The sequence below is a fragment of the Notamacropus eugenii genome, chromosome 5, assembly GCF_028372415.1.
Source record: "Notamacropus eugenii isolate mMacEug1 chromosome 5, mMacEug1.pri_v2, whole genome shotgun sequence".
NCBI lineage: Eukaryota > Metazoa > Chordata > Mammalia > Diprotodontia > Macropodidae > Notamacropus > Notamacropus eugenii.
Window position 1 is genome coordinate 233,074,507 of NC_092876.1, and position 22,764 is coordinate 233,097,270.

The window sequence follows — 22,764 nt, forward strand, 5'->3', positions numbered from 1 at the left end:
TTTTCTTTACTTTAAATCTCAGCTGCACTAATTTTGCCTATAACTAAGCACCCTAAGTGGAAAAAAAAAATCTAAAGACAACCTAAAGCAGAGATTTGGAAAAAAACTGGAAAAATATACGTAGAGAATATCCTTATTTGGGTGGTCTGAACCTGTGACTTCATCAGTGTGAAGAACTCCCAGTGTGGGAACTTCCTTCACTGGTACAGATCAGCAACTTTTTATAACTTGAGTCTTAAAGAGCTTTTCACTTATACTCAGGTTTTCCTATCTTCTGGTCAGCCATTCTATTGATTATACAACCATACCTCTCATAGAGAGTTTGGATCTTGGGAAAGGTGATTATGAAATGGGGTGGACGCTTGAGCATGTAGAAAAATCTACTGTGGCTAAGAGCTGAATGCACTCTTTCTTCTTCTCCTGTGTTCTCCCAAATAAAGGTACAGTAAAAAAGAAGATGCCACTTCCAATGTATAGCAAGGTCTAGTCCAAAAAACTTCAGATTCCAGACCATAATTGAAAAGTAGCCTAAATGGCTACAGAAACTTTCTATATCCTACAGCTGAGCAACAACACAGGTCATTAGGCATTTGTCTTCACATCAGTCGTTTTAGCCCTTATTCCCAAAATGAACTTTTTCCTGTAATAAAAACAATTCAGCAAAAATATCCAATGCATAAACCTTGTCTAGCTCTCTCTCTGTGTGTATATATATATATATATATATATATATATATATATATATATATATATATACAAATATGTATATATCTGTATATATGTATATGTATGTATATGTGTGTGTTTATACATATATAGACACACACACTCAGACACACAACATTCTGCCCTAGCCGTGTGCCCCTCTGTCATGAAAGAGAAGGTACGGCTTTTTACTTCTTCTTTAGGACTTTTAGTTGGTATTCCTTTACTCAGTATTCAATGAATTGATCCAAAGATCAATTCCATTGATCCTTTCATTTATATTGTTGTGGTCACTGTTTAGATTGTTCTCTTGATTCTGTTTATTTTGTTCTGCATTAGTTTCTACAAACTCTTCTACCTTTCTCTGAATTCCCACACAATAACATCCCATTAAAGTTCTATGTCATAGTTTTTTCAGCCCCTCTCCAATCAATGGGCTCTCACTTCATTTCCATTACTTTGCTACTACAAAGAGAACTGTTATGAATATTTTGGTATAGTAAATCTTTGTTTCCATCTGATTCTTTCTTGGTGTATATGGCCAATAGTAGGTTGGTTATACCAACCTACTATTATGGACTCCACAGTCCCTTTTCTTGCATAACTTCAAATATAGACACAGAATAGTTGCACCACATCACAATTCCAATGTGTTCCCAAATTCCCTTTATCCTTGATGCTCTACCTTTTGTCCTCTTTGCCAATTTGCAGGATGTGAGGAGAAACATCAGAATTGTTTTTCTTTGCATTTCTTTTGTTATTAGTGATTTGGAGCATGCTTTCTTTCATGGAGCAATTTAGTGTTTGCAAACCTTCCTTAGAAAACTACTTGCCAGACCTTTTGAGCACTTAGCTAGTGGGCAACAGCTCTTGGTGTCCTTTTTTTTTTCCCTTAATTTATTTCCATCAAAAAACCAGTGCATCAAAATCTTTCCCTTACTCAGGATGGAATTGCAGCTACTCTTGAGAGCCTGCTCCCTTTCTATTCAAAGATATGAGCAAGGAAGTGAATCAAATCCAACAACAGTACTTGGCATGTCATCCAATAACAGTCATCCAACAAGCACTGACCAAGTGCCTTTGTGCTACACACTGGGGATAGAAAGACAAAAATGAAAAAGGCCTTGTTCTCTAGGAGCTCACTCGATTGTGGGGAAATGACATGTACACATATAAGTAAATACAAGCCAATCTGTGGGTGGGACTAGCAATGGGAGGAATCAGGAAATGTTTCATGTAGGAGTTCATTTGAAATAAACTCTGGAGGAAGTCTGAGATTCTAATAAGTAGAAATAAGGAGGGAATGCATCCCAGGAATGGGGCAGAAACTGTGTGTGAAGGACAGGAGAAAGAAGATGGAATTTTGTATTAAAAAAAGGACATCAAAGAGGTCAGTATGGCTGAATGTGGAGTTTATAATGTGAATTTTTAATTAGCCTTAAAAGGTAAACTGGAACTAGTTGATGAAGGGCTTTAATTGCCAAATAGAGGTCTGTATATTTTATCAGAGACACAGTGGGGATCCAGGGGAGCTTCTTGAGCATGGGAGTAAAAAGGTCAGACCTATGCTTTATAAGCTTCCAATTATAATACCCTACTGGAAATAAGTATTATCACAGGGAAAATTTCTAAACAATAATTGTTTGACATCATGTCAGAAATATGACTATTCGTGTATATAAACCCCAAATGAGCACTGCCACAACCTGATCTCTAAATATACAACCAGAGTCAGCAAGCAGAAATCAGCCAGATGCATGTTAAATCTATAACTGAACTGGATGACCTTAGCCCTATCACCTTGGAAAAGGAGAGAATTCTTCCAGGGAAATTAAAATGTGCTAGGCAAAGATGGATACCTAGGCTCTTATCAGTAAGATCACAATCTGAGGAATGGAATGGATCTATGAAATGATAAGGCAAAAAGGTTCCATTCCATTATCTCTACACATTTCCTGGAAACAAGTTGTTGATTACCTTGATCTTCCAGCTGCACTTTCACAGATGAGTTTTCAGTTGTTTTTTCTCTAGCTGTTGCTTCCTCTTCTTGTGACCATTCCATGTGGTCCCTGTAGAAAGATACACACAGAACACAATGAGGGGAGCATTGTGGGGGTGATTACAGAACCTTTTATTCTAGTTTCTTGAAAAAATGAACTACATTGTTTATTCTCATGTCAAATGAATACATTTTGGTGCAAGATGTTCCTTCTGACAATCCCAGTACATTCTGAAACTCCTACAGTTCTTCTGTTTCTCATTTCTTGTTTTATTCTCAGAATCAACAGCCTCTAATAGCTCCCTGCTAATGTAATGTCCTACTCAGCTCCCTGGCATTGAGCAGTAGTACCCATGTGGTTTGTTGTTTTCTACTTTAAACTGAATTTATTTGCCTTTTTGTTCATTTCTACTCAGGACATTCTATTCTCTAACAGCTTCCCTTGCTCCTTTTCCCTGTGTTCTAAACTCAGCTGCCAATGTGATAAGAGTCTTCATCAAATTTTTGCATTCAAGAAATTCCTGATAGCCTGTGTTTGTCTGTACTGTCTTATTTTTCTATAAACTGATTCATTTAGATGCAAATGATAGACTGCATGACAAGACAAAAGAAAATGTGTCACCTTTATAAGGAAATGAATTTTCCTAGAGGTATTTTTAGCTACAGAATTTGCTATTTCGTATGGGGAGGTATTATTTTCCTGTTTTCTTGTTGCAAAGATTTTTACTTTTTTTAGAACAGGAGCAAAGCTTTTATATGAAATGGTTTTATTAAATGTGCATTTTCTTCTTCACACAGGTAGGATTAGAAATGAAGAAATTCCCTACAATGAACCATCTGAGGTCACTTCCTGCTTTAAGCTTAAAATCCTACGGTTTTTCTGAATAATAAAATGGTTTTTCAGAACAAGCATTTAAAATCTATTCAGCTTATGGATAACTTGTGAATAGTAACCAAGTAGGAACTTACAAATTCCAGAGTTAATGCCAAACTGGCACTCTGAGTCGGCTGATTAATGGGAAACAGGTAAACACACTGATCGTCTAGGTGCAAATCACATTATCAACAAACAGTTATTTATTGAGCAGCTGCTGTGTGCAGGTTGATCTCATGTCCTAGGGGAAAAATCGGTATTATACATGAACCCTGACCTACAAAGGTTTATATTCTGTTGGGGAGAGAAAAGGTGAACAACAATACAATATAGGATGTGCTAAATGCTAATAAGTGATAGAAATAATAATTATTCTAGAAGTTGGAAGGAATAAGTGCTCATTAAATGTTGGAGTAGCCAGAAAAGACTTCATGCATCAAGCAATACCTGAGCTGAAGACAGGTGGGGGAGGGAGGTAGTCTATGTGGTAGATGATATTTTTAAAAAATTATTTTTGCAAAAACAAATCTAATGTAGTACTAAAGGCTCCCTTGAACTTGTCTTCTTAAGTTGCCATATTTTCCAGAATATGCAGAAGGCCTTAAAAGTATCAAGGATGAAGCCCCCACCCCCATTTTTTCTGGTTAACAGTGGTAAAAAATAGAAAACAAAGGGGTAACATGGGAAAAAATCTTTAGAACAAGTTTCTTTGATAAAAGTCTCATTTCTAAGATATACCAGTAAATGATTCAAATGTATCAGACTAAAAGCCATTCCCTAACACATAAATGGTCAAAGCATATGAATAAGCAGTTTTCAAAGGAAAACATTCAAGCTATCAGTAATCATATGAAAAAATACTCTAAATAATTAATAATTAAAGAAATACAAATTAAAGTAACTTAAAGGTTACTTTAAATCTCAGATCTATCAGACAGGCAAAGATGACAAAAGAGGAAAATGGCAAATTATTGGAGGGGCTGGGGGCAAATAGTGCACTGCTGACTGAGCTAAGAATTAGTCCAAGAATTCTGGAAAGCAAATTGGAACAATTGCCCAGAAAGTTATCAAACTCTGTATACCCTTTGATCCAGCTATACCACTATTAGATCTATTCCTCAAAGAAATCTGAGAATGGGAGAAAGATTCTACATATACAAAGATATCATGGCAATTCTTTTCATGGTAGCAAAAAAACAAAAAAAGGAAATTCAAGGAACTGATCACCTATTGGGGAATGGCTAAACAAAGTGTGGTAAATGGATATAATGGACTATTGTGTGCCATTAGAAATGAACAACTTCAGAGGAACATGGGAAGACCTTTACAAACTGATGCAGAGCAAAGTGAGCAGTACGAGGAGAACAACTTACAATGATAACATTTTAGAGGAAAAAAAGTTTGAAAGATTTTATAATTCCAATCAGCACAATGATAAACTTCTTTCAAACGAAAGTCAACCACGCCACCCACCTCCTGACAAAGAAGAGATGTATTTAAAATGCAAAAAGCAAAATTCATTTTCTGCTATGGCTAATGTGGGAATATGTTTTGCTGGATACTACTATATAGCTATGTATTGAGGGACTCATCAACTCAATTAGGATTGGGGTTAGTGGGAGGTACATGATTTTTAAAAATACTTGGTATTTGAAAATAAAAATAATAATTTTCAAAAAGGAAAATATGTGGGAGGAGTCAAGTTAGAGATTGTGAGACCTGTGTGATTAGAAGGATGATGGTTTCCAATAATAGGGAATTAGGAAGATAGGTGGTTTGGGAAGGGGGAATTTCTTTTTAAAAGAGAGAAAAGGAATTATGTAGTGCCCACAGGAAATAAAAAAGAGACCTATTTGGCTGAAGTCAAATTTTCAGAATAAGAGTGATAGGGGATAAGATGGGGAACATTTATCATGAATTGCCAGAAACACCATGCTGAGGAGATAGGATGCTTTTTGCCAGAACAGTTGCTAGATTTTGAGTATGGGAGTAACATGCACAAATGATGTTTTAAGGATAAGCAATCCAGCCTTGATGTGTAGGATTGATAACAAGAAGAGTTTAGAAGTGGGGAAGTCAGTTAGGGACATAATATAACAATCGATACGAGGGGTAAAGAGAGCCTGGACTAGGATGGTAGCTCTGGCAGTAGAAAGAAATGGACACATTTGAAAGAGATAGACAAAGTCAGAATGGAGCATAGTGGATAAAGTTATGATCTTGGAGACAAGAAGACCTGAGATCAAGTCCTCAAGTCATTTTACCTCTCAAACTCCAAGGTAACTTTACAAATCTGCACTGGTGAAATGAGTTTTGACACTAAGAGTTCCCAATGTTCAAAAAACAAAAACAAAAACAAAAAACAAACCCAGACCTGAAACAACAACAAAAGTATGTGGGGATGGAAAAGAGAAACATGATATAAATATAACTCCAGTGTTTCAAATCTGAGTAGCACTGACAAAATAAATGAAGTGTAGTGGGATAGCTGATTTGGGGGGGAAAGACTGAATTTGGTACAGTTGGAGACCATGCTACTTAGTCAGGTGTGGGTGGGTGAATAGATCCCAGAAACCTTGAGTTCTTTGTGTGCGTGTGTGTGTGTGCATTCTTGTGACATATATATTTTCAGATAATATATCTTTAAAGAGTAAGGAATTCACTCATTTCTTTTCAGTTACCTGAAAATGAATATAATTAAAACCTCCTCCAACTTCATAAAAAAATCAGTTTTAACCATTACAGTCTAATCACTAGAATTTCAGATGAAATGAATCACCAGAGACCAAATAATTACCAAACAGCTCTGCCATTTGGCTTTCATGAGTGGGGGAAGTGGATTTTTGTTTTTGTTCCTAATTTATGGCATGTGAACAGACATGTGGAACTTAGAGACAGCAGCTATGATGGAAATTAATTTTTAAAAATAATTTTATTTAGGACAGTTATGATACAAAAAGCTCAGTGATTGATTCCAGAAAACTAGGTCTCCCTAAGCTATGAAGCAAGTTTCTAATCTAGAAATCTCTACAGCGTACAGGAATGAGGGCAGAATGAACAGTTTCCCTGTAAAGAAACACGCTGTGAGGCAACACTAGTATTTAGGGTTCTTCGGCTTTCAGCATTTGCTTTAATGTTAGTTTAACTCCCTTTTCCCAGAGCATTTAATAGATTTAGTTAGTTCTTTAAATTGAACTAACTTGCTTACAGTGTACTTTATGTGACTTCATTTTCTTAACTGCTAAGTGAGGGAGAATATTGCAGACAAAACTCTTGCAAAATGACTTTTTTCCATTGTATGGTTATGGATACCACTACGGACTATATTTATATATAAGACATTCCTTCCTACTGCATATTTGCAGGGACTTCCCATTGGTCCACAGGCTTTACGGCAGTGTGTAACAGTACAATATCCTAGCTCATTTATACTGAAAGACAAGAATCTATGATAAGAACCATTAACTTTTCTCTAAGGAATAAATGCAATCACAGAAAAAGGTGCTGTTCACAAAGTTCATTTACCAAGCAGGTTGTTGCGAACTGAAAATGCATTTTTGTTTGTTGTTCTGAAGTTAGTTTTAGGTAGGTAGAGTCCTTCGTTACCTCTAACGCTATTTCTACGACAGCTTCTCTTGTTTTATAGCAATTAATTTAGTATAGTTTTCTTTTTGGAACATTTCTGGCCACACCACTATCCTGAAAAGCGTTTTTTCCACAGAAATTCTGTTCAGTATGAAAGGTAGATTTTCTTCCCCTCCCTATCCTCTCACAACCCCCATCCCCCTGTGAGATTTTATTGGTGTACAAAATTCCGAGTGAGGAAACTCCCTCTGTTAAAGGAGACTGGCGACTATTCTCTAATTTATTATGGTCTTAAAGAGTTGACTGGAAATGTTTTACATGACTACATATATGTAAAACCTTTATCAAATTGCTTACAGTCTTAGGGAGAGAAAAAGTGAGGAAGGGAGGGAGAAAAATATGGAACTCAAAATTATTTTTAAAAAGATGAATGTTGAAATTTGTCTTTACATATAATTGGAAAAATAAAACACAATTTAAAGAGGAAAAAAAAGAGTTGCCCAGGCCCTGAAAGCTTAAGTAATTTGCCCAGGGTTATGCAGCCAGTATGTGTCAGAAATGGTATTTAACTCAAGTCCTCTCTGATTCTGAGGCTTGTTGTCCATTCACTCTGCCAGGCTGTGTTTGTATGGCTATAGGTAATGCACTCTCACACTTAAACGGATCTATGATCTCACTGATTTGGAAGTTCCCACCAACAACACAGACTGCAATCACGTCTGCCCATCCTGTGTGGTTCTCCCAAAAGTTTGCCACAGGGGGTTCATTGAGGGTGCTGAGACCTTCCACATATGGGCAGCAGTGGAACACTGTTCACCTGTCATCTCTTGCTCTTTCCATAGACCAATTAACCTTTGCTTCCTGTCATACAATCACTTGATGACTTCCTTTGTTCTTGCTCTCCTTTCAAATTCCGTATGGGTTCTATACTGTAGCATGCCCACACCCACAGAGTGCCTTTCCACTGCCCTGGGATACTCCTCTTGAATTCTTTCAAGGCTAATTGTACTCTAGAACCTCCATTTATACAGCAACAGAAGTATAACATTCATATTGACAAGATGATCCATGATGGTCTGTGGTCATCAAGGGAAAGGTGGGGTCAATAAAAATGCTTTGCAAGTTTCCACAGCAGTCCAATCTGATCACCTCCTCTTAAACTTGGGGTCTGCTGTCCATCTACACTTTTTATCTCAGATACACATACAGTTCTATGGGGTTCTCAATTTCAGGGGTCCAGAAACTTTTTTTAAAAATCTGTTGATAATTATATACAAATATAACTGATTTCCTTTGCAATCCTACATACAGCATTTTGTGCCATCAAAAACATGATTTGAGCAGCAAATAGGCTTCACTAATGAGGGAAATTATTTTTTCATTATATTAATAATTATTAGGATTAAGTTTTTTTCTCTTTATTTATTCATTCAGAGACCAACCCCTGTAGGTCATTTAGTTAGACTCTGAAGGACAAGACTGACAGATATGATTGCCCAAATTCTCCAGGAACATGCTCCTGGATCCTGTATGGGACCTCATCCAACTAGGAGACCTTACCTATATTTAGAGTACAAACAGAAGCTGATCTAGGTGAGTTCAAGTCCACTTATGCCCTAGCATCCCTCCACTGGAGTCTAGGGTAACCCACCTCATCAAGGAGAAAAACAACCAGAGTTGTCTGGGCAGAGATGGATTACTCTGTCCAGATTCCTGGAGGCAGCTGAGTCTCATGATCAAACAATGTTCTCAGCAGGAGGAACTGAGGACTTTTAGCCCATGTCCTTCTTAATAGGCCCTTCCTCACACTAACTATTCACCATTCAGGGCTAATATTCACCTGTCAGGGGCACCCCCCTTTTCAAAAGGTATTTAAGGGATCTCCATAGTTTTGTCTTTGGTTACCGAGAGAGGCCACTGACCATCAACTTATTATCAGCTAACCTAATTAACAATTTGATTATTAATTACCCAGAAATTCCATCTCTTGGGTTTTTCATTCACCTCACTAGTCTGCCAAAGGAGTCCAATGACACACAAAAGGTTAAGAGCCCTTGGTTTATAAGGTACCCATTCAGATACATATTGAAATCTGAGAAATAGGCATTGCTCATCTATTTGAGCTTTCCTGTGTAGATAGAAAGGCCAAACTCCTTTGAATTTCCTACAGCTAGGGCCTAATTAGTGCGAATAATGAGTAGTTGGTCACATTAATTCAAATTCACACTGCATATTTCCAATGGGCTGGAACCAATTGTCATAATTTACATAATTATAACTTCAGTAGTGCAAATTTAAATACATGCAACCACTTCAGAGGATTCATTATTTGTATTAATCGGTACCCAGTTGTACCTAAATACAGTTCCCAGCACACAGAAATCTGCTGGGCAAAGAAGAGAAGACACTGTCATTCTTGGGCACCTACAAAAGAATTTATTACTAGGAATCTAAGAGGAGTCCAACTTTCTTTTAGTCAAATCTATATGTCAATAAGCATTTTATTTAGCACCTACTGCATGCCAGGCACTGTTCTGAGTGCTTTACTTTTACTATCTCAATTGATTCTCACAACAACCCTGGAAGGAGGGTTCTATTATTACCCCACTTTAACACTGAGGAAATCTAGGCAGACAGAGGTTAAAGCTAATAAAGTATCTGAGGCTGGATTTGAACTCAGATCATCCTGACTTTTGGCACAAATACCTAACCACTGCTTCACTTACTTGCCTCTAGTGGAGGAGACAACATGCAAACAAATATGTACACATAAATTATACACATGATAATTAGAAATAACCAACAAAGGGAAGATACTATCATTCCTATGGATATGGATTCAGAGGTTCTGGGTTCAAATCCCACCTGGGCCACTTACTGTGTGACCTTCACCAAATCATTTAACTTCTCCGAGACTCGGTTCTGTAAAATGGGGTTAGAGGGCCACTAAGGTCTCTTCCAATTCTAAATCCATGGTTTTAAGACTTAATAATGACCTATGTCACAACGGCAGATGAAATAGTATAGTAAAGAAGTAACATTTACACTGAGCTGGCCCACCAGGTTTAAGGTTTTTTACTGTAACTGCTGATTTACATTATTTTGGCATTTTTTAAAGCCTAGAGCATTAATGGAGAAATGAATAAGAACAAATAAATCTAGACTCATAGGTGTGAAGAAACTTAAATCTATGCTTTTCCACAAAAATTATACATCCTATCTCAAAAGCAGAGCAGCTGACAAATGTGTACTTGTCTAAATGATTATTTTACCCTGAAGGCAAGGATTACTTTATTTCGGTTTCTGTATCCCTACTACCCAGCAAAGTACTAAGTACGAAGAACTAAGCAGATGTTTAGTGCCCACTAGCTAAACTGACCTGAATCTTGATGGCACGAGACCATAAAGTTGAATGGTTGCAAAACATTTTGTAAGCCATATGAATGTCAGTTAGTGTTATTATTCATGACAGAAGGCAGAAAAAGCTACGAATGATGTGACGTGTTATAATTCTATGAGGGCAAATTTCAAGGAGTTCAGGAAAGGATAAGGTAAGATCCAATGACTTACTATTATGGTGAGGCAGTGAGAGCAAGAGGGATGGAAAGCTCTTAATTATGAAATTCTGAAGATACAAACAAAAGCTATTTTACCCAAGGATAATGAAGGGGAGTTGTCTAAAGAGACTAATGGGGTGGGCAAGGGACCTTGCTGACAACTTCAATTTTAAAAAAGCATGTAATGAAGACGGGAAGCAAGGGCTAGTAAGGGAAGATGGATAGAGGAGCACAGAACAATCCTCTGAGATAGGGTCAGGGGCAGGAAAATCCCCAAAAATCTTAAAGTGGCAATAAACTCTAACAATAAAAAGGCTTTTAAAAACAATGCTGAGGGCAAGTGGCAGATCAAAGAATGGACAGAAGAACATGATTCAAGTCAATTCTATTTGACACGTACCAATAGATGTGGTGAAGTAACCAATTTTTTTTGTGGTTTTTCTGTTGTTTCAGTGGTGTCTAACTCTGTTATCTCATTTGGAGTTTTCTAGGCAAAGATATTAGAGTGGCTTACTATTTCCTTCTCCAGCTCATTTTATGAATGAGGAAACTGAGGCAAGCAGGGTTAAGTGACTTGCCTAAGGTCACGCAGCTAATCTACTGCACCACCTAGCTGCCCCAACCAACTCTAGCTCTGCTTCTGTTATCTGTCAAGGAGTGGCAGCTGAATGGTGGAAGACAAAACCAAACTGGTTAACAGGGAGCAGAAACACAAGATAAGGGAAGAAACATTCCCGATATTCTTGATACTTCATCAAAGAATTTAACAGATCTATCCTGTTGTGTTTTGGATGAGATGCAGTGATAAGAGCCAAATAGTTATAGATGGATTTAAAACTGACTGAATGACCTGACTGAAAGAGTGCTAGTCATCAACATGCATCAAAATCAGGGTATACTATTTGTATTTAGAAGTTTTTGTTTCAACACTTATTCTACACTGGTATATTTTATAGTTTATAAATAGAAAATGAAGTAAATTTATGTATTATAAGTTAAACAAACATATCTTTGAATTTAGAAAAGCATGCATGAATTAAGTAGGCGTCTGTTATATTCTAAGTTACCCAAATTTTTATCATGTCACACTACCCTAATGAAATAGTGGCAATAACTGGGTTTCATAGAGCAGAGGTGACGCCAGATTACCTCAATGACATTATAAAGCCCATAAACACCAATTTCTTTCAAGCAATGAAAATGCCATGATGGGGATATTAACAAATAATTCACTCTTAATTTTTTGAAGGCTTGGTGAAAGTGGGTAATCAAAAGGACACAGTAAAATATAAGCACAAATGACATTTAGCATGTAATTGGGTGCTTTTGTCAGGACCTTTGAAAACATGATCATTACAAACCAATGACTGGGCCAGAATAAGCATCATCAAGCATGGGTATATCTTCACCCTTTAAACAAAAATTTTGATTATATTATATTGATACCTTTTATTTTTCAGATGTCTAGATTCTCCTCAGTATTTTCCCCCCTCTACCAGAAAGTCATCTCTTTATATTCTATAAAAATTGCAGAACTTTTTAAAGAGAAAAAAGTAAAAATTTTTAACAAAACTGATCAATAAGCTTTTTAAGATCTAAAATTATTTGCAATGTTCCACACCCATGGACTACAACCTCTGAAAATAACTGGGGAAGGAAGAGGAAGATGTCTTCTTATATCTCTTCTTTGGAGGTCAAGCTTATTTTTATTTTTAAAAATAATTTTGCAACATTCATTTTAATTGTTTTGTGGTGGTTGTTCTTTCCATTTACACAGTTGTAGTCATTGTGTATGCTGTTTTCCCGGCTGTGTGTGCTTCATCTTTCATTAGTTGACATTATATAACATTTATGTACCACAATTTGTTTAGTCATTTCCCAATTGATAGATATTTACTTTGCTTCAGGGTTTTCAGGGGACAAAAACATTGACATAAATATTTTAGTGTAATCCTTTTATCAGTATAACCTTGGAGCAGGTACCTAACAGTGGAATCTCTATAGAAATTTTAGCCACTTTATTTGTATAATTCCAAATTGCTTTCCAGAATATCTATTTTATCCTGTATAATTACCTCTATTTCTTGTTTAGTTAATACAAGTCATCCCCTACTCATAGCTGTGAAAGGCATATGATCTGCTTCTAATTTTTCATGGTATAAGTTTTAATATTCAAATCATATGCTAAGTTTTGAATTTATCATATAACATGGTATAATCAGATTAAGCCAAATCCAACAAGGCGTTCTTTCCTAAACAAGTTATGTTTTCAGGTTTATCAAACTCTGGATTATTGAGTTTGATTATTTCTGAATCATCTTTGTCTTGTCTATCCCCTTGATCTACTACTCTATTTTTTAACCAATACCAAATGGATTTTGGTGGCTGCTGCTTTAAAATATAGTTTGAGGATTAGATATGCTGTTCTCCTTTCATTCCTATCTTTCTAATATATTCTTTGATATTCTAGATCCTTTTTTCATCCAAATGAATTTTGTTACTGTTTCTACATGGCTCCTTAAACTACCTCTTTGGCAGTTTTACTGGTACAGCATTAAATCTGTAAATTAACTTTACTAGATTTGACATTTTTATTGTTTGCATAGCCTAGTCATGAATACTGACTCTACCTATTTAATTTGCTCTTTACTTCTTTAAACAAATATATTGTAATTGAACTTACAGAAGTGTTGGTGGGTAGAGCCAAGATGGAATGGTGAAATCAGCAATTTTACCAAGCTCTCTCAACCTAACCCTCTAAACAGCTTTGAAAGTGCATCAGACTGGGCAGGTTAATCAACAAAAAGTCACAGAGAGCCTTTTTTTTTAGCACAGGGAAGCTTAGGTCTTCAGAAACAGGGGTGGAAGCTAGCCCAAGGGTGGAATGGCAGAAGTGCCACTGGCTCTGGGCCTTGGAGGCTGCGGTGACAGTAGGAGGGGCAGCAGAGCAACAGCACTGGGAACTTGCAAGGCGCAGAATCGGTAAGGAGACTGAACACTTGTTCAGAAAGAGAATCCAGGCAGACCCCTAGCAATGTAAGAAGATTATGAAAAGACAGTTAACAACTTAGTAGACGAGGTACAAAAAATACTGAAGAAAACATCTTAAAAATCAGAATTGACCAAAGCAAAACAACAATAACAACAAACAAACAAGTCTCATTGAAGGAAATAACTATTTTAAAAAATAAGAACTGGGAAAGAAGAAGCTAATGACCCCAAGAGACAACAAGAAACGAACAACCAAACCAAGTGTAAAAAAACTTGAAAAAAATTAGAAGAAAATGTGAAGTATCTCCTAGGAAGAACAACTGACCTGAAACATTTATCAAGGAGAGATAATTTAAGACTACCTAAAAGTCATGATAAAAAAAAAAAAGAGCTCAGGAATCATATTTCAAAAATAAATTACTAAGGAAAATTGTCCAGATATCTTAGGACCAAAGGGCAAGGTCGAAATGGAAGGAATACACCAATCATCTCCTTAAGGAGATCCAAAATGAACACTCCCCAAAATATCATAGCCAAAAAATACAAACACACACACACAAATACACACGCACATACCCAGTAGGTAAGTAGGAGGGTAAAGAGCTTGGAAAAAAGTGGGGAGAGAGTAAAAGGGAAAGTAGATTAAGGAAGCTAGTAAGAAGCAAAACAGACTTTTGAGGAGGGGAAAGGGTAAAAACAGGAGGAGAAATGAACTTGTACAAATATTAAAGGTGTTTTGTGGATTGATTCCTAAATATTTTATGCATTTTGTGGTTACTTGGAATAGGATTTCTCTCTCTATCACTGTGTCTTGGATCATGTTGACAGTATGTGCACATATTACTGATTTTTGTGAGTGTACCTTGTAGCCTGCAACTTTGATGAACCTACTGTCTTAATTAGTTTCTTTGCTGATTCCCTCGGATCTTCTAAATAACATTTTAAAAAAATAAAGAAATATTATGTCATCAGCAAATAAGGATAGTTTTGTCTCCTCTTTGCCTTCCTTTATCCCTTGAATAATTTTTTCTTATTGCTAGCATTTCTATAACTGTATTACATAATAAGTGGGGAGGACAGCCATGCTTTACTCCTGTATTTGTTGAGATAGCTTCTAGTGTATACTCAATGAATTTACCACTTGCTTTTGGTTTTAGACACACTTCATCATATTAAAAAAAGTCCTCTCCAATATACAAAGACACTCCTCATCTACACCTTCACAGAGGTGGGAGGTATTACACACTACCCACATTTTTATACTTTTTTCAATGTATCAATCAGTTGTGCTGACACCTCCCCTGCCCTTTTCCTCTCCAAAAATTACTATTTGTCATATGGGACAGATTTCTGGGCGGCTGTAGGGTAGGGATACATGGGATACTAGGTGATGGAAGAAATAGAAAACATTTTGTAAAAACAACTTTATTTTAAAAAAAATTTCTTCATAGCTGTATTTTGCAGATTTTTAGAATTAATGAGCATTGTTCTTTGTCAAAGTTTTCTTGTACCTATTGAAATAATCATGTCATTTGGATATTTTCTATTTTTAGTATAATTCATTTGATTATTTTCCAAATGTTGAACCATCCTTTCTTTTCTGGTATAATCCAATTTGATTATAATGAATGAGTTTTTGGATAAATTTGGTGAAGCTTTTTTGGATAAAACTGAAAAATTTCTTAATAAATATTGATTAAATCAATCAATAACATTTTAAATAAATGATGTTCAGTTGTTTTAGTCACATCTAATTCTTTGTGACCCCATTTGGAGTTTTCTAGGCAAAGATACTGGAGAGTTTGACATTTCTTTCTCCAGCTCAATTCATAGATGAGGAAACTGAGGTGAAGAGGATTTGCCTCAGGACAAACAGACTTGCCCAAGGTCACACAGCTATTAGGTATCAAAGGTCAGACTTAAACTCAGAAAAATGAGTCTTCCTGATTCTAGGCCTGGCACTCTATCTACTGTGGCACCTAGCTGCCCTAATCAATGACACTGATCTGAAATTATTTTTCTTTCATATTTCTCTAGCTTAGGTATAAGCTATGTGACTCAAGGTATTTGCCAAAGTTCTTTCTTTCTTACTCTTCGATAATAATTTGTGTAGCATAGGTATTAATCGTTTTTCAAAAGTCTATTAGGATTCTCCTGTAAATTCATCAGGCCTGAGACAGAATTCTGTTTTTCATCAATCACAGTCACATTTCCCCCACTTCTTTTTCATTACTGGTTGCTTCATGTCCTGTCCTGGATGTCTGTCCAAAAGAATTCTCCTACCCCAAGTCCTAATTTGATATCACTATACTGCTTTAACAATAATTATTTATATTTATATAATGTTTTATAAGCTTACTGGAGGAATAAAAAACATTATCTGATCACTACAAGAACCTTAAACTAGGATCAGGAAAAAGCTTTCGCTTGCCCTATCAAGGTACTGTAATTGTCAGACTGTCTAGAGTTCTAAGTGATTACAGATACAAAATCCTTTGTTTGGTACTAAAAGCCCTTCACAACTGTGCTTCAACTTACCTTTCCAAGCTTTACTATATATTACATTACTCCCTTTCACTCCACAGTCAAATAGTGTCTTAGTCAGCAAATGCTTAACTTGCTTGCCAGGTAGAAAGAGATGATGGCCAAAGGCAAGATCTTTTGTAATATAAACTCATTTTAACATCTTAAGTCAAAGGATAATAGATAACTATGTAGTATTGTCTCATAAAGCAGAGAAAAGAGGATGATAAAATCATTTTAAAGAAAGCTGGCAAGATATCCAACTAAGCAAAGTAATCCTGAGGACACATGAAAATGGATGGGGAGGAACTATGCCCAAAGGGCTACAAAAATGTGCATAGCCTTTGACCCAGCAATATCACTACTAGGACTGTATCCCCAAGAGATCACAAAAATGGGAAAGGGTCCCACATGTACAAAAATATTTATAGCAGCACTCTTTATAGTTGCCAAAAACTGGAAGTCAAGGGGATGTCCATCAATTGGGGAATGGCTGAATAAATTATGGTATATGAATGTAATGGAGTACTATTGTGCCATAAGAAATGATGAACAACAAGACTTCAGAGAGGCCTGGAAGGACTTATATGATCTGATGCTGAGTGAAAGGAGCAGAACCAGGAGAACTTTGTGCACAGCAACGACCACAGTGTGTGAGAGTTTTTTCTGGTAGACTTGGAATTTCGTAATAATGCAAGACCTTATTTAAAAAAAAAAAAATCCCAATGGTGGATTTCTAAGGCAAAATGCCTTCCACACTCAGAGAAAGAAATATGAAAGTCATTCGCAGAATGAAGCAGATCATGTTTGTGTGTATGCGTGTTTTTGTGTATCATGTTTTGATTTGTTATATGATTTCTTCCATTTATTTTAGTTCAACTACATAGCATGACTATAATGAAAATGTACTCAATAGGAAAGTATATGTAGAACCTATACAGATTTGTATGTGGTCATGGGCGGGGGGAGGGGGGTAGTGGGGGGTAGGTGTGGGGGGGATAAAATCTTAATTTTATGGCAGCAATTGTAAACCATTAAAAATAATAATAAAAATTAAAAATTTAAAAAAAAAAAAAAAGATTGCCAAGGATCCTTTTCACTCTCCCCTGTACCTCTTCAGTAGGCCACAGTTCTCTGTGTCAGTCAAGAGCAAATCTTGGACAAAGGGTGTAAGCAATTTTTACTAGTTACTCTATGCTTAACAAGACATAGATCTTGCCTTCAAGGACTTATGATCTAATATTAAACATTCCACAATTATATAGAGGATTATGCTAAGATGCTTTAATGTTCCAACATTTGTCACCAGGGAATAATGATAATGCCTGTTCCTCAAAAGTTACTTTTGATTTATTCTATATTTATTGGTTTATGCAAATGTTGGTCTCCCCCCATTTGAATGAAGGTCCTTGAAATCAGGAGAAAAAAAAAGAAAAGAAAATGGATGGAGGAAACAAACAGAAGGAAAACAGAAAAGATTTGCAAAGATTTTTATAACAAATTGCTATCACCACCAAGGACGTAGAACTACCACATATGCACCCTCATATCGTATCACAGTGTTGGGTATGCTTATAGGGAGGTAGAAAGGGTCCTAAAGGGACTGAATGTAAACAGAAGAAATTCACAATAGAAAGGACATTAAAGGATCCCTTTATAAGATATCTGAAGGAATTAGGTAAAATAGCTTGGTGATTAACAGTGAAAAATATCAATATCTATTAATCCATATGCTTACCTTCCCATCTACACATGAATCAAGGATATTGTTCATAGAGAACAGGTAGGCTTTTGCAAGTTACATTCTTTACCCTTTCAAAATTAACTGAAAGATATAAAGAAAATCAGATTCCACCATTCTTATCGTTCATAAATTCAAAAGGCCAAAATGTTGCCTTAAAGGCCCTCTTCCACCAAGGTTTCTATTACCCACACACCAAAAAACCAAAACAAACAAAAAAATCCATTAAAAATTCATTGAAAGATAAAACAACAAAAATAACCTTGTTCACTGACTTCTGATCCTAAACATTAGGAGAGGAATAAAGAGGAAGATACGTGTTCACCAACGCTATTCACTTCTATGACAGAGGAGAAGCAACACAGACTTCAAGCTGAAGAAAATGTCCTGTGAATGGAGGGGAAAACTAGATGACTCTGTGTGCAGATGGCTTTATGCTGGTGGCGTCAAGCTCTACAATAGTGCAGAATGTTCTGGAAGGGATATGTGACCACTTCAAAGAATTCATCTTGAACATCCACACAGGAAAGAACAAATGAATGAAGAATATTTACTGTTCAGATTATGACATGGTCAGATGGACAGAATATAGACCCGACGTATTCATATAAATATCTGTGGCAGACAGATTCAATGGATGAATTGGAGGGAGAATTGAACAGAAGGAGTGGGCTGGGTTACTTTCAGGAAATAGAGGGTTCTTCCTAGATGGAAGTTTCAAGCAAAGGCTGAATGACTATCTGTTGTATATAATAGTACAGTAAAGAACAAGGGTCAGGAAGATCTGGGCTTGCATCTTACCTTAAATATTTATGAGATGGGCACATCATGTATCACCTTTTTTTCTTTTGTTTGAGGCAGGGGGAGATTAATTTAATTTAGTCTTCAACATTTATTTGCACAAGATTTTGAGTTCCAAATTTTCTCCCCATCTCTCCCCTCCCCCCACCTCAAGATGGCATGCATTCTAATTACCCTTTCCTCCAGGCTTCATTCCCTTCTGACATTCCACCTCCCTGCCTGTCCCCCTCCCCTCACTTTTGTGTAGGGCAAGATAGATTTCTATACCCCATTGCCTTTACATCTTATTTCCCAGTTGCATGTAAAAACAATTTTAACATTTGTTTTCAAACTTTTGAGTTCCAAATTCTCTCCCTTCTTCCCTCCCCATCTACCCTCATTGAGAAGGGCAAGCAATTCAATATAGGTTATAAATGTGCAGTTATGTAAAACACTTCCATAATAGACATGTTGTGAAAGACTAACTATATTTCCCTCCATCCTATCCCACCTCCCCATTTATTCTATTCTCTCCTTTGACCCTATTCCTTTTCAAAAGTGTTTGCTTCTGACTACCCTTCCCCCAGTCTGGCCTCCCTTAGATCATCCCCCCGCCTTATCCCCTTCCCCCTACTTTCCTGTAGGGTAAGATACCCAGTTGAGTGTGTATGTTATTGCCTCCTTAAGCCAAATCAGATGAGAGAAAGATTCACTCTTTCCCTCTCACCTCTCCCTTCTTCCCCTCCACTGTGAAACCTTTTTCTTGTCTTTTTTATATGAGATAATTTACCCCATTGCATCTCTCCCTTTCTCCTCCCAATATATTCCTCTTTCACCCTTTATTTTTCAGACATCATCCCTTCATATTCAACTCACCCTGTGTCCTCTGTCTACACACACACACACACACACACACACACACACACACACTCCAACTATTCTAATACTGAGAAAGCTTTCATGAGTTACAAATATCATCTTTCCAGGTAGGAATGTAAACAGTTCAAGTTTAATAAGCCTCTTATGATTTCTCTTTTCTGTTTACCTTTTCAGGCTTCTCTTAATTCTTATATTTGAAAGTCAAATTTTCTATTCCACTCTAGTTTTTTCATCAAGAATGCTTGAAAGTCCTCTATTTCACTGAATGTCCATTTTTTCCCCATAAGTAATATACTCAGTTTTATTGGGTAGATGATTTTGGGTTTTAAGCCCAGCTCCTTTGACCTCTGGAATATCATATTTCAAGTACTCAGATCCTTTAATGTAGAAGCTGCTAAATATTGTGTTATCCTGATTGTATTTCCACAATACTCAAAACTCTCTTTCTGGCTGCTTGCAATATTTTCTCCTTGACCTGGGAACTCCGGAATTTGGCTACAATATTCCTAGGAGTTTTCCTTTTGGAATCTCAAAAGGTGATAGGTGGATTCTTTCAATTTCTATTTTACCCTCTGGTTCTCGAATATCAGGGCAGTTTTCCTTGATAATTTCTTGAAAGATAATGTCTAGGCTCTTTTTTCTATCATGGCTTTCAGGAAGTCCAATAATTTTTAAATGATCTCTCATGGATCTATTTTTCAGTTGAGTGGTTTTTAAAATGAGATATTTCACACTGTCTTCTATTTTTTCATTCTTTTTGGACCTCTTTTATGGCCTAGTCTATTTTTCAAGGTGTTATTTTCTTCAGTATTTTTTATCCTTTTAGCAAGCTGTTGACTCATTTTTCATTATTTTCTTGCATCACTTTCATTTCTCTTCCCAATTTTTCTTCTACTTCTCTTAATTGATTTTCAAAATCCTTTTTGAGTTCTTCCATGGCCTGTGATGAATTCATATTTTTCTTAAAGGTTTTTGATGTAGAAGCTTTGACTTTGTTGTCTTCTTCTGATTGTATGCTTTGATCTTCTTTGTCACCAAAGTAAAATTCTACAATCTGAGTTTTTTTACATTATTTGCTCATTTTCCCAACCAAATACCTGACTTCCTAACTCTTTATTACAGTAGGACTCTGCTTCCAGTGTGTAGGGTGTCCTGTCCCAAACATCAGGGGTTTTGTGCAGCTGTTTTCAGAGACACTTCTAGAGGCCTACAAATTTTCAGTTCTTCCAAAGTGGTATGATCAAAGGAGAGGTACTCCTCTCCTGGCCTATCCTCTGGTCTGTGAGTGATCACAAGTACTCTTTTCTGCCTAGGAACTGTAAGGAAGATTCTCTCTCCATTGCAGCCACAAGCTCTGCCACACCAGCGCTCCTCCTTTCCCCACAACCACCACCTAGGAGTGTAAACCAGATCCAAGCATGGGCAAAGCAAGAGAATCCTGTCTCAGCACCAGCAAAGAGATCCCTGCAATCCCTATCTGATCAGGCACTCTATTCCCACACCGTTTATGGGCCAGGAGCTCCAGAAGCAGCAGCCACTGCTGCTGCTACCACCTCTACCGCCCTGGAGCTGGGGCCAAACTGTTCTCCTCCCTCATCCAGGTCCCACAGAGTTTCCCACTGACCTTCTATGCTGTCTTCAGCATTTCTGGGTCAATATGTCTGGAAACTACTACAGCTGCCAGTGATTCAGTCCCTTGAAGCCTGCTCTGGTCCTGTCTATGCTGGTGCTGACCATGATGGGCTGCACTTCACTCCCAGCCCAGTCTTGTCAACCTTCCAGACTGTCTTAGGCTAGAAATTTGTTCCATTTCATCATTTTGTGGGTTCTGCAGCTCTTGAATTTGTTTAGAGTGATCTTTACAGGTATCTGTTTGCAGTTATTTTTTTACAGGTATTTTGAGGAGAGCTCAAGCAAGTCCCTGCTTTTACTCCACCATCTTGGCTCCCCATTTAATCTTTCTTAAACTGTAAAACGGGGATAATAAGAGCATCTAACATGGGGTTATTTGGATTAAATAGATATAAAGCACTTTGAAGATCTTAAAGTGCTACAGAAATGTGAGCTTCATTAATGGGTATTCTTTTTCAGGAATGAGATGGTCTGGATAACTGCTGGAGTCTCTTACAGTTCTTAAATTTTAGAATTCTGCAGCTAAGTGGCGCAATAAATACAGTGTCAGTCCTGGAGTCAAGAAAAACTTGAGTTCAAATCCAGCCTCTGACACTTAGCAGCTGTATAATTCTGGGCAAATCACTTCATCTTTGTTTGTCTCAGTTTCCTCATCTATAAATAGGGATAATGGCATCTATCTTCCAGCACTGTGGTGAGGATCAAATGAGATAATAATTTTAAAGTACTTAGCATAGTGGTACATGGTAAGCATAGTAGCACTTAGCATAGTACATGGCAAGTGCTATATAAATCTTAGCTATTATTATTATATTTTGAATTAAGTAGAAAGTATTAAGAAAAGAGATATCACAAAGCAAAGGAAAATAGTTTTGAAAACGTTTTACAAAGCTTATAGCACTATTAGTAAAAACTTTTTCTAAACACTTGGAATGTTTGAACTCATACCTTTTAGGTGAATATCTCAACACAACATACCCCCACCCCCCTTATCTGAAATTTAAACAATATATCACAGTAATTGGAAAGGCTGAACTTTTAGTCCCAGTTGGGTTTGACTGCTGCCTCTAGTGCTTCCTACTTTTGTGACCCTGGGCAAGTCTCCTAATCTTCCTGGCTCTGATTTTACCATCTATAAAATGGGGACAATAATACCTAACATGATTGTTGTGAAGATCCAAAGAGATGATCATTTATATAAAGCACTTCACAAATCTTAAAAGCCCAAAATGAATGTCAGTGATAATGGTGACAATGATCATCATTATTGGAATCTCCTTTTCTTTTTGGATGGGTCCAGAAAGTACTGGGACAAGTCGCTATTCTACTATTATTCTTTTATACTGGATGCTGTACCTGGTATTTACAGGTGGGGGAAAATACTGCTTTTTTTGCAGAAAAAAAAAATTCATTTATAAGATCATCCTCTGCAGGTTGCACTGAGAACATCTTCTCACAACCTAGGTAGCAGACCAGGTAACATAGATATCATGTGCCT

At 36.7% G+C, this 22,764-nt stretch overlaps 1 protein-coding gene across 3 annotated transcripts in view; it reads right to left on the reverse strand.

Annotated features, from left to right (window-relative positions):
• METTL8 (methyltransferase 8, tRNA N3-cytidine) overlaps positions 1-22,764 on the reverse strand; it is a 130,352-nt gene that overhangs the window by 44,588 nt on the left and 63,000 nt on the right. For all 3 annotated transcript variants that reach the window (XM_072612300.1, XM_072612301.1, XM_072612302.1), the window contains one exon: positions 2,683-2,774. In XM_072612300.1, coding sequence (XP_072468401.1) covers positions 2,683-2,774 — 92 coding nt within the window. The remainder of the gene's footprint in view (positions 1-2,682; positions 2,775-22,764) is intronic.